The following is a 14,240-nucleotide window of genomic DNA, read 5'->3' as shown; positions in this document are numbered from 1 at the left end:
TATTATGTGTGTATATATGTAATATACTATGGACGAAGAATGTCACCTGCCATATCAGTAAACAAAGGATGTTGCATCCAACCGTCACTGCAGCCACCCCCGATGGTGCACCCTGAGGGGAACTCAGAACAGCGATAAGCAGGCTGCCAGCCATCAAGCCATCAGTCTCTGCAGCCACCCCCAATGGTGCACCCTGAGGGGATTCAAGATAGAGAAAAAGAGGATACTGACCATAGATAGTTAAGGTACATAGCAAAGGAACAATTTCAATAAGCCCAGATTCCTGCATCTTCCCAAACAAAGAGCTAAATTCTTTAACTTGAGATGTCTGGGGTTTTTTAATTAGCAGTAATCTTTTGATGTTCTGACTACCTAGGGTTTTTTTTGCAAAAACTCATATATCCTGGCTCCTCCTTTACCTCTCCAGAACAGTCCCTCAGAGCTATCTGAGAGGCTGTCTCCCTGGCTTAAGTCCTCAGTATATCCACCAAATAAAACATATTTCTCAACTTTTATGTTGTGCATTTTTTTCAGTCGACAGTACAAAACTGTATATATTATACAAATATGATAACAGCATATAGTCAATTCTCATTACTACTGGTAGCTGTGCTCTGTAAAGTCACCACAAACACTGAATCAGCAAGTGCTGAATCACTGCTCCTACGGAAATACACGGTTAGGTTCCTGTGAGGCGCTGGTCACAATATTTTCATCAACTAATCAATAAGTAACTTTGTTTCATGTGTTTCTGTTTAAAGACACTTTATTTGATATGTATTGTTGATTCATTAACATTGAACTCATGGCCAACAGCACTATAACTCATGCCTAAATGAAGCTTATCTAACATATTTTCTCCAAAAAGCATATCCCAGACTTCCTGTACTTAGGAATACCAGATAGTACTTCAGCACGATACCTGGGGACCACTTAAACATTGAAATCACTAACAAAAAGCACAAAAATGCAAAACCTGTGACATTAAATATATCACAAAAAGGATAAAATACAATATGTTTACAGTATTCGATTTGAAACAAGAAGTCTGAGTGTCACTTTGTTTGATCTCACTTGGGAATGTGAGTGTCGATGTATGTGCTGGGCAACTCAAATTTTTTGCCACTCTGTACATGTACATGGCCATAAATGACCAGGAAAACACTGGAAGTATTGATTTTGGGGTTAAAAATAAATTTAATGAGTAGGTGAATTTGCAAATATGGAATCCGTAAGTAATGATGATCAACTCTATATTCAATATTACATATCTTGACCATGGTAACTGCATTATAGCTATATAAGATAATGTTCTTGTTCTTAGTAGATAGATGTCAAAGTATTCATGAATGAAGTGCATAATGCTTCCAACTTACTCTAAAATACTTTTTAAACAATCTATTTGTGGATGTTCATTGTACTATTCTTTCAACTTTTTCATCAGTTTTAAAATCTTAAAACAAATTTAGGAAAAGATATTTCAACTTTATTTCTGGTTTGGTTTTAAGTGAGTATTTACTATATAACACTGACAAACTCGTAAGTGAGAGTACGACACCACATCAGAACACAGATCTGGTATAAATATTAGCAGCTACTTACCTTGACCACCTTAAGTATTTAAGTCACCTCATTTTATCTAAGAGCTAGGGTCATGAACAAAATAAGGATTTGCTGAGTACCATACAGTACTGTACTGTAAGTCTTATTAATGCACATTTAATTAAGGTCAAATAAAAAAAGGGGAGAGAATTTGCACCTACATCAACCAAAGCCAATGGAGAATAAAAACTGTTAAATGTTTAAAAATTTTTCATTCCTCTCTCCAAGTATAAGACACTGAGACCTGGACAATTAAGGCACAAGAAATAACACAGAGAATAATTAATGTAAAGTCTTTAAACAAGATAGAATCATAGTCTTTAATGCTGTCAAATATTTCAGCATGGTTTACCAAGTATCTAAGTATATATAAGTCACTACATACAATGTAAGTAGTTTCTTAGTCTGATAGGCATTTGACTTTGCTTTAGTCACATTCAGCAGACATTATTCTTAACAATTTGATTTATCTCCATTCAACAGGTTTATGTATAGCTCCAGAAACAAAAGGAGGAACCTCATTCAATACATTAACATGTGTACTGGCATATCACATATCACTCAAAAATTGAAATAGGGCTTCCCTGGTGGCGCAGTGGTTGAGAGTCTGCCTGCTAATGCAGGGGACACGGGTTCGAGCCCTGGTCTGGGAAGATCCCACGTGCCGCGGAGCAACTGGGCCCGTGAGCCACAATTACTGAGCCTGTGCGTCTGGAGCCTGTGCTCCGCCACAAGAGAGGCCCGCGCACCGCGATGAAGAGTGACCCCCGCTTGCCACGACTAGAGGAAGCCCTAGCACAGAAACAAAGACCCAACACAGCAAAAATAAATAAATTAATTAATTAAAAAAAAAAAAAAGAAAAGGAGCACAACCTTTGTACAATGCAATAAAGGTGCCTGCCTTTCTAAAAAAAAAAAAAAAAAAAAAAAAAAAAAAAAAATTGAAATAAATTTCTTTATTAAAGTAATCAAAGTAACCATTAAAGTAATTAGTAAAAAACTGAAGTCCTTTCCCTCTGAACAAACCTCTTGATTTCAGATGTCCCTCTCCAAACTTACTCCTTTTTCTCTAGTATTCCCCATCTTAATAGCATCAATATCCACCCACACAGTTGATCAACTCAAAAACTAGGGAATCATCCTTCATTTCTCTTTCCCTCATCCACTATATAAAATCCACCAGCAAATCCATGTCCAAGATACATTTCAAATTACTTCTCAGCACCTTTAATGCCATGATCTCTGCCTCAAACATCATCCGTTCTCAACTACAATCTCAGAGATTTTCATCTCAGTCTCTGGCTTACATCAATGGCCTCCTATCTCCTAGCTTCTGATCTTACTCAAACTCTGCTCTCCAAAAAGCATCCACAGCTAACTTTTAAAAAGACAAATCATATCACTTCCATGTTTAAAATACTCTAGTGATCAGCTATTTCAACTACACTAAAAAGTAAACTCCTTAATCTAGGCTATCACACCTGCTACCTGACCCCTGCATAATGATGTTAACTTCATTTTGTACTGCTTCTTTCCCTAATTTATTAATAGATAATTGTTGGTAGAACTAGTACTCATCTATATACAGTTAGTAATTTCACCAATGGTCGGAATTTGTTTTTAATTGTTGAAATGGAATCAATACAACCAATACAGATATGCACGCTACTGGAGATAAAGAGCAGTAAAGTCGATTTAAAAAAATAGATGTGCAGCTGCAAACAGTTACAATTTTTGAAAGCTAGATTTATTTTCTTATTTGTGCTTTCCTTGGATTAATGCGTTATAATACTTTTTCAGAAAACATCTAAGAATAATGGCCTACAGAGGTGGAAGTTGGCAGAGTAACTTAATCTAAAATGAACAAAACACTGTTAACTTCAATTAGTAATAAATGTGAAAGTGAACTAGCTGTAATGTCTATCACTTTGCTGAACATCAGGTTACTCTGACTAATCTATCTGGCCAAGCAGGTATCTCTTCCCTCCTGCATCACATTATATACAACACTTTCAAACCTTCATGCTTGGTCCAGGAGAATCTAGATAGAAGATGCTAGCTCTTCAATCTCTTAGTAAAAATCACCCCTCCCCCAACCCATGCCTACCTTTGTCTAAGGCACTGAATACAGAAACTTCTTGCCTTTCTTTTACTAATATTTATTGGGCACCTACTACATGACAGGAAATGTACTAAGTGTTGAGGAAACAAAAAGGAAAAAGAAATGGTCATTGTCCCAAAGAAGTTATAGTCTAATGGTGAGCAATATGTAAACAAACATAATAATTGAGTTATCCATAAAATATGAGAACATAGAGGAAGGAATGCCTGCATCTGCCTTGGTAAGCTAGAGATATATCACAGATAAGAGCTGAGGCTTGAAGGATGAAATTAAACTTGCCAAGTAGGTAGGAGGTGCATGGGACAGCAGAACATCCCACAAAGAGAGAAAAGCAGAAGCAAAGCATAGAAGAAACAAACAACACTTTATGCTCTGAGAACTAAAGGTAGCTGAATGAAGCCAAGTCAAGAAAAATTTTGCATATGCTCAGGATTTCTTTTACAGAAGATGCTGCAAGGCTACCTGAGGGCTAACTTCCTTCTGTTTTCATCTATACCTTGTGGAGGAGGCCCTTTGGGGGTCCCAGAATATTGTGCAAAGTCTCTTATAGGAATCCATACCTGACTGGGATCCTGAGCTTTGTTTCTATTTACCTTGACCTTCAAGGCCACCAAAACTAAAGTTTAGATATGTTAAGACTGACAAATATCTTCAGGGAAAAAGTGGCTATCATGCTCACTTCTCTGGATTCCCTTTTTCCCTTCCATTTTGGACTGATAATTCCTTACTATCAAGACAGTTATTTACTTTTAGGATAATTTTTTTAAAGTTTTTAATCAAGCATTTTTGAGTTGATTTCAGTGAGAGGATTGGTCCAAATAAACTAGTCTGTAATTTTTGAAAAAAGAAGCTTCTCTTTTCTATGTATTTGAGATCTATGATATATATAACTAAGACATGATGCCATTAATAAGGAACAATTAAATCTACTTTTAAAAAGTATCAAAACTTTTATATGTGATAAATCTTTCCATGAACTCACAGGATTTAAAAAGAGAGTAAAACTATATGAACAGATAATATCTGACTCAAGATCAAAAAACTTTATTTTCCTATGTAGTGAATCATCAGTGTTTTAAAACAAAAAATATTCCAATATGACAGCAAATTTGGATCTATTAAAACCACTATGTGAAAACTATAAAGTACTGTTATACTCAAAATCTTTTAAAGTATTATCTGATTAATCATTTCTCAAACTGAAAAAGAAGAGTAATCACCTTTCAAATATACATATTCTACTGGGAACCATACATCAAAGTGATTATCATTTTTTTTAAATAAGCAAATAAAGGAAAAACAAGATCTTCTAAAAATTATTCCAGTGGGGATATTCACAAAATAATTGAAGGCAGGGACTTGGAGAGATATTTGTACAGCTCTGCTCACAGCAGCATTATTCACAATAGCCAAAAGGTGGAAATAACCCAAGTGTTCACTGACACATGAAAGGCTGAACAAAATGTGATATATACATAGAATGGAATATTTGTCAGCCTTAAAAAGAAAGGAAATACTGACACATGCTGCTCATGGATGAACCTTAAGGACCTTATTCTAAGTAAAATAAGCCAGTCACAAAAGGACAAATACTGTATATAAACACTTATATGAGGTACCTGGAGTAGACAAATTCACAGAGATAGGAAGTAGAACAGTGGTTGTCAGGGGCTGGGGGAGGGAAGAATGAAGGGTTATTGCTTAATGGGTATAGAGTTTCAGTTTTGCAAGATGAGAAGAGTTTTGCAGCTGGATGATGGTGATGGTATCACAACAATATGAATGTACTTAATGTCGGTGAACTGAACTCTTAAAAATGGTTAATATGCTTAATTTTACATAATGCGTATTTTACAACAATTTTTATAAGAAAGAGTAAAGCTCTGGGACTTCCCTAGTGGTCCAGTGGTTAAGAATCTGCCTTCCATTGCAGAGAACATGGGTTCGATCCCTGGTTGGGGAACTAAGATTCCACATGCTGCAGGACAACTAAGCCTGCACGCCACAACTACTGAGCCCATGCACTCTAGAGCCTGTGCACCACAACTAGAGAGCCTGTGCGCCACAACTACTGAGCCCACGTGCTCTGGAGCCTGTACACAACTAGAGAGAAGCCTGCGCACCGCAATTAGAGAAGCCCATGCACCACAACGAAGAGCCCACACACCACAACAAAAGATCCCGTGTGCCGCAACTAACACCTGATGCAGCTAAATAAATAAATAAATTTTTTAAAGGGTAAAGCTCTGCATCTTTTCAAACAAAAAAATATTCCATTGGTATCTAGATGAGTGATTTAAATACTGTAAACATTAAAATTCTGATAGTGATTATCAAAAAGTATTCCACATATACATTATTCCAGGAAGGTTCTCTGAGTAATTGCAGAGCTAAGACAAGCAGGATTCTGAAACATCAAGCTCCCCTCTGCTAAATCAGGAGAATTAAGTAAAGCTATCTCTGAAATAAAACTATGACCTGTCCTTTAATCAAGGATAGCCTCCATACAAACCATTTTTTAGGCTGAAGAACCACAAACATTTATTTAAATATCTTAACTATTTAAATGTAGAAAAACAAAAAATACATGAACACTTTATTCTGTAAGATTGCTAATATTAAATATGACTTCAGTCTGCCAATCTACAGTATTCTCACTCATATAAAAGTATTTGTATACTTACTCTTATAAAGTCAGAAGAAGGGCCAATAAAAATCAGCACATAATCCAAATTAAAACTCAATATGATATCCCAGTTTACTGAATTGGATGTTATGAAGCATTTCATTAGAACCTAGCCACTGTTTGTAAACTGATAAAATTCAGTTTCTTAAACTGCTTGGCTGAAGATTAGATTCTGTGAGCATAAAAGAAAAAAAATCACTTTTTTCCCCCAAAGAATGGCTTATTGAGATAATGTCACTTTTGGCAATTTTATCCACATGCATAAAATGAAGCATATTTAAATTTTCTAGAGTCAAAAGGCTGAATGAAATCTAATGTTTTCCTAAAGAAACTAAGGAACTTGCATGTGATAACTTCCAAATTATATAACTTTAGAAAAATAGGGATATTCTTCACAAATGCCCACTCCATGATTATTCACTATTTCTTGATTTCTAGCTTCTTGATTTTTTTTTTCTCTCATTAAGTTGTAGAATTTTAAAACCACTTTACCTTTCTGCTGTAAGGATTACTAATTACTAACTTGGTGTCATCTGAGCCAGATAAAATATATTCTCCAGTCTCATTCCAACAGATCGTATTAACCTAAAAAGAAAGCAAAAAATAAATTTAAGCAGACTGAAAGTAAAATAAGTATGCCATCTTCACTTAGCTGATGGTTCAAAATTTATATCACTAATGACATTATGTCTATGGTAAATAGTATTTACAAGTTTACTTAGTGAAAGTACATACTGAGTGCCATTTGGCAAGCACAATGTTCTATAAATTCACAATGAAATATGAGTCTTTCTTAAGTTTTATTTAAATTTATTTTAATTAGTCCATTTTATATCCAGAGACATAAAACCAAGTCACCTAAAAAGGAATTAGAAAAACTTACTACAGAGCTACAGTAACCAAGGCTGTGTGGTACTGTCATGATCATAGACATATCAATCAGTGGAATGGAATTGAGTCCACAAAGACGAGAGAGAAAGGACCCGAGAAAATATTTCAAGAGGTTATAGTCGAAAACTTCCCTAACATTGGAAAGGAAATAGCCACCCAAGTCCAGGAAGTGCAGAGAGTCCCAGGCAGGATAAACCCAAGCAGAAACATGCCAAGACACACAGTAATCAAACTGACAAAAATTAAAGAAAAAAAAATTATTAAAAGCAACAAGGGAAAAATGACAAATAACCTACAACTCCCATAAGATTAACAGCTGATTTCTCAGCAGAAATTCCACAAGCCAGAAGGGACTGGCACGATATATTTAAAGTGATGAAACGGAAGAACCTAAAACCAAGATTACTCTACCCAGCAAGGATCACATTCAGATTCAAAAGAGAAATCAAAAGCTTTACAAACAAGCAAAACCTAAGAGAATTCAGCACCACCAAAGCAGCTCTACAACAAATGCTAAAGGAACCTCTCTACGTGGGAAACACAAGAGAAGAAAAGGACCCACAAAAACAAACCCAAGACAATTAAGAAAATGGTAACAGGAACATACATATGTATAATTACCTTAAATGTGAATGGATTAAATGCTCCAACCAAAAGACAGACTTGCTGAATGGATAAAAACACAAGACCCATATATATGCTATGTACAAGAGACCCACTTCATACCTAGGGATACACACAGACTGAAAGTAAGGGGATGGAAAAAGATATTCCACCCAAATGGAAATCAAAAGAAAGCTGGAGTAGCAATACTCATAAAAGTAAAAATAGACTTTAAAATAAAGACTACTAAAAGAGGCAAGGAAGGACACAACATAATGATCAAGGGATCAATCCAAGAAGAAGATATAACAATTGTAAATATTTATGCACCCAACATAGGAGCACCTCAATATGTAAGTCAAACGCTAACAGCTATAAAAGGGGAAACTGACAGTAACACAGTAATAGTAGGGGACTTCAACACTCCACTTTCCCAATGGACAAGTCATCCAAAATGACAATAAATAAGGAAACACAAGCTTTAAATGACACATTAGATAGACTTAACTGATATTTATAGGACATTCCACTTTCTTCGCAAGTGCATGTGGAATATTCTCCAGGATAGATCACATTCTCAGTTACAAATCAAGTCTTGGTAAATTTAAGAAAACTGAAATCATATCAAGCATCTTTTCAAACCATAACACTATGAGATTAGAAATAAATGACAGGGAAAAAAATGTAAAAAACACAATCATATGGACGCTAAACAATGTTGCTAAATAACCAAGAGATCACTGAAGAAATCAAAGAGGAAAATAATAAATACCTAGAGACAAATGACAACAAAAACACAATGATCCAAAACCTATGGGATGCAGTAAACCCAGTTCTAAGAGGGAACTTTATAGCAATACAATGCTACCTCAAGAAACAAGAAAATCTCAAATAAACAATCTAACCTTACACTTAAAGGAACCAGAGAAAGAAGAACAAACAAAACCCAAAGTTAGTAGAAGGAAAGAAATCATAAAGATCGGAGCAGAAATAAATGAAATAGAAACAAAGAAAACAATAGCAAGGATCAATAAACCTAAAAGCTGTTTTTTTGAGAATATAAACAAAATTGAAAAACATTTAGCCAGACTCAAATCAATAAAATTAGAAATGAAAAAGGAGAAGTTACAACGGACACCACAGAAATACAAAGCATCATAAGAGGCTACTATAAGCAATGTATGCCAATAAAATGGACAACCTGGAAGAAACAGACGAATTATTAGAAAGGTATAACCTTCCAAGATTGAACGAGGAAGAAATAGAAAATATGAACTGATCAATAACAAGCACTGAAACTGAAACTGTGATGAAAAATCTTCAAACACACAAAAGTCCAGGATCAGACCCCTTCACAGAATTCTCTCAAACATTCAGAGAAGAGCTAACACTCATCCTTCTCAACTCTTCCAAAAAAACTGCAGAAGAAGGAACACTCCCAAACTCATTCTACGAGGCCACCATCACACTGATACCAAAACAAGACAAAGATACTACAAAAAATATTACAGACCAATATCACTGATGAACATAGATGCAAGAATCCTCAACAAAATACTAGGAAACAGAATCCAACAACACACTGAAAGGATCATACACCATGATCAAGTGGAATTTATCCCAGGGATGCAAGGATTCTTTGATATATGCAAATCAATCGATGTGATACACCATATTAACAAACTGAAGAATAAAAACCTATGATCGGGGTTCCCTGGTGGCGCAGTGGTTGACAGCCCGCCTGCCGATGCAGGGGACACAGGATCGTGCCCCAGTCCGGGATGATCCCACATGCCGCGGAGTGGCTGGGCCCGTGAGCCATGGCACTGAGTCTGCGCATCCGGAGCCTGTGCTCCGCAATAGGAGAGGCCACAACAGTGAGAGGCCCGCGTAATGCAAAAAAAAAAACAAAAACAAAAAACAAAAACCATATGATCATCTCAGTAGATGCAGAAAAAGCTTTTGACAAAATTCAACACCTATTTATGATAAAAACTCTCCAGAAAGTGGGCATACAGGGAAACTACCTCAACATAATAAAGGCCATATAAGACAAACCCACAGCCAACATCATTCTCAATGGTGAAAGATTGAAAGCATTTCCTCTAAGATCAGGAAGAAAACAAGGATGTTCACTCTCGCCAGTATTATTCAACACAGTTTTGAAAGTCCTAGCCATGGCAATGAGAGAAGAAAAAAAAAGAAAAGGAATGCAAATTGGAAAAGAAGTAGTAAGACTGTCACTGTTTGCAGATGAGATGATACTAAATATAGATAATCCTAAAGATGCCACCATAAAACTACTAGAGCTAATCAATGAATCTGATAAAGTTTCGGGATACAAAATGAATGCACAAAAATCTCTTGCATTCCTAGACACTAATGATGAAAAATCTGAAAGAGAAATTAAGGAAACACTCCCATTCACCACTGCCACAAAAGAATAAAATACCTAGGAATAAACCTACCTAAGGAGGTAAAAGACCTGTACTTAGAAAACTATCAGACACTGATGAAAGAAATCAAAGATGACACAAACGGAGAGATATACCATGTTCTTGGATTGGAAGAACCAATATTGTGAAAATGACTATATTACTCAAAGCAATCTGAAGATTCAATGCAATCCCTATCAAATTACCAATGGCATTTTTTACAGAACTAGAACAAAAAATCTTAAAATTTGTATGGAGACACAAAAGACCCCGAACAGCTAAAGCAATCTTGAGGGAAAAAAATAGAACTAGAGGAATCATACTCCCTCACCTCATACTATACTACAAAGCTACAGTAATCAAGACAATATGGCACTGGAACAAAAACAGAAATATAGATCAATGGAACAGGACAGAAAGCCCAGAAATAAACCCACACACATATGGTCAACTAATCTATGACAAAGGAGGCAAGGATATACAATGGAGAAAAGACAGTCTCTTCAATAAGTGGTGCTGGGAAAACTGGACAGCTATATGGAAAGGAATGAAATTAGAACACTCCCTAACACCATACACAAAAATAAACTCAAAATGGATTAAAGACCTAAACGTAAGACCAGACGCTATAAAACTCTTAGAGGAAAACATCGGAAAAACACTCTTTGACATAAATCACAGCAAGATCTTTTTTGACCCACCTCCTAGAGTGATGGAAATAAAAACAAAAATAAATGGGACCTAATGAAACTTAAATGCTTCTGCACAGCAAACGAAAACTATAAAAAAGATGAAAAGACAACCCTCAGAATGGGAGAAAATATTTGCAAACAAATCAACAGACAAAGGATTAATCTCCAAAATATATAAAAAGCTCATGCAACTCAATATTAAAAAAACAAACAACCCAATTAAAAAATGGGCAGAAGACCTAAATAGACATTTCTCCAAAGAAGACATACAGATGGCCAAGAGACACATGAAAAGCTGCTCAATATCATGAATTATTAGAGAAATGCAAATCAAAACTACAATGAGGTATCACCTCACACCGGTTAGAATGGGCATCATCAGAAAATCTACAAACAACAAATGCTGGAGACGGTGTGGAGAAAAGAGAACCCTCCGGCACTGTTGGTGGGTATGTAAATTGATACAGCCACTATGGAGAACAGTATGGCAGTTCCTTAAAAAACTAAAAATCGAATTACCATATGATCCAGCAATCCCACTACTGGGCATGTACCCAGGGAAAATCATATTTCAAAAAGACAAATGCACCGCAATGTTCACTGAAGCACTAGTTACAACAGCCAGGTCATGGAAGCAACCTAAATGCCCATCGACAGACGGATGGATAAAGAAGATGTGGTATATATATACAATGGAATATTACTCAGCCATAAAAAAGAACGAAATTGCGTCATTTGTAGAGGCGTGGATGGACCCAGAGACTGTCATACAGAGTGAAGTAAGTCAGAAAGAGAAAAACAAATATATATTAACGCATATATGTGGAATCTAGAAAAACAGTACAGGTGAACCAGCTTGCAAGGCAAACATAGAGACACAGATGTAGAGAACAAACATATGGACACCAAGGGGGGAAGTTCAGGAGGGTATGGTGGGATGAACTAGGAGATTGGGATTGACATATATACATATAAAATAGAAATCATTATGGCAAGCTGGTGAAGGCTAACCAAAGAACCTCATCAGGAGAAAATCTACAGCCTTCATTTGGGTAAAAACAATCAACTGAAACACCTGCCCTGACAGCGAGATTAATTTTGCTTTTCCAAAAGTGTGTTGTGAGCAACCATACTTCCAGGAGATGCTTACCAAAGGAAGAGCCGTGGGGAAAACTAAGTATGGGAAACACTGTATGTTAAATGTATCTTATGATCATTCACAACACGTATTAGCATAGTAAAAGTTTTCAATAAAGAAATCTTTAAAAAAAAATTTGTATGGAACAACAAAAGACCCCAAATAGCCAGAGCAATATTGAAAACGAAAAACAAAGCTGAAGGCATCAAACTTCTTGACTTCAAACTATACTACAAAGTTATGTTAATCAAAACAGTATGGTATTGGCTTAGGAACAGACACACAGTTCAATGAAACAGAATAGAGAGCCCAGAAAATAACCCATGCATATTTGGTCAATCAATTTACAACAAAGGAGCATAGACTACCCAATGGGGAAAGAACAGTCTCTTCACTAAATGTTGTTGGGGAAACTGGATGTTCACATGCAGAATAAATAAAATTAACTTGAAGTGGATTAAAGCCTTAAGATAAGACTTGAAGGCGATAAAATTCCTAGAAAAAAACATAGTGAAAAGCTCCCCGACTTTGATCTTGGCAATGATTTTTTGGACATAACAGCAAAAACACAAGTAACAAAAGCAAAAATCAACAAGTGATACTACATCAAACTTAAAAGCTCTGTACAGCAACAGAAACAACCAACAAAATTAAGAGGCAACCTACAGAAGAGAAGAAAAATATATGCAAACCTTATATTTGATAAGGGATTAGCATCCAAAATATACAAGGAACTCATACAACTCAATCGCAAAAAAACTCCAAATAGTCTAATTTAAAAATGGGCAAAGACCTGAAAAACATTTTTCTAAAGAAGACATACAAATGGCCAAAAAGTACATGAAACAGTGCTCAACATCACTAATCATCAGAAAAATGCAAATCAAAGCCACAAATGAGGGAGGACCCTGGAAGTCCAGTAGTCAGAACTCGGTGCTTTCACTGCTGTGGCCCAGGTTCAATCCCACGAGCTGCACAGCATGGACAACAACAACAACAAAAAAAACACAATGAGATACCATCTCAGACCTATTAGAATGGCTATTATCAAAAATACAAGAGATAAGAAGTGCTGGTAAGGACGTGGAGAAAAGGGAACCCTTGTGCAACACTGGTGGGAAGGGAAATACAGCAACTACGGGAAACACTATGGAGGTTCCTCAAAAAATTTAAACTAGAACTACCATATAATCCAGCAATCCCAATTTTGGGTATATATTTGAAGGAAATTAAAATATTATCTTGAAGAGATATCTGCGGTACCCCACATTCATTGTGTCGTTATTTACAATACCCAAGACACGAAAAGAACCTAGGTATTTGTCAATGGATGAATGGATAAATATGATAAACACACACACCCATGCACACAATGGAATATTCTTCAGCCATAAAATTGAAGGAAATCCTGACGTTTGCAACGATGTGGATGAATGCTGAGGGTGAGATAAAGAATGACAAATACTGTATGATATCACTTATATGTGGAATCTAAGCACGCTCAACTCATAGAAACAGAGAGTAGACTGGTGGTTGCCAGAGGCTGGAAGGTGGAGGAAATGAGATGTTCAAAAAGTATAAACTACCAGTTATAAGGTGAGTAAGTTCTGGGATCTAATGTACAGCATGGTGTTTACAGGTAGCAATACTGTGCTGTATACTTGAAAGATGCTAAGAAAGTAAATCCTAAATGTTCTCACCACCACCACCACCACCACAACAACAACAAAATGGAAATTACGTGAAGTGATAAATGTGTTAACTAAGCTTATTGTGGTAATCATTTTGCAATATATATGTGTATCAAATCATTATATTTTACACATTAAACTTATACATTTATATATGTACATTATCAATAAAGATGGGGGAAAAATAGAGTAGAAGGATACCCATGAAACTAAAACAAGTGGTTATGTGTTTTAGGGAACAGAAAAAAATGGGGAAGACAGGAACAGGAGTGAAAGCCACACTTCCCAATGTATACTTTTTTGTTGTTAATTTATTGTATTTATTTTGGCTGTGTTTGGTCTTAGTTGCGGAATGCAAGATCTTCATTGTAGTACACAGG

General features: G+C 35.9%; 1 protein-coding gene across 8 annotated transcripts in view; it reads right to left on the bottom strand.

The window, feature by feature from the left end:
- The window catches only part of DCAF6 (DDB1 and CUL4 associated factor 6), a 172,678-nt gene that overhangs the window by 128,300 nt on the left and 30,138 nt on the right, over positions 1–14,240 (bottom strand). For all 8 annotated transcript variants that reach the window (XM_081226466.1, XM_081226467.1, XM_081226468.1 and 5 more), the window contains exon 3: positions 6,903–6,995. In XM_081226466.1, coding sequence (XP_081082592.1) covers positions 6,903–6,995 — 93 coding nt within the window. The remainder of the gene's footprint in view (positions 1–6,902; positions 6,996–14,240) is intronic.

Source organism: Mesoplodon bidens, assembly GCF_964165515.1.
Source record: "Mesoplodon bidens genome assembly, chromosome: 2".
Classification (NCBI taxonomy): domain Eukaryota; kingdom Metazoa; phylum Chordata; class Mammalia; order Artiodactyla; family Ziphiidae; genus Mesoplodon; species Mesoplodon bidens.
This window is presented reverse-complemented; position numbering and strand designations above follow the sequence as displayed.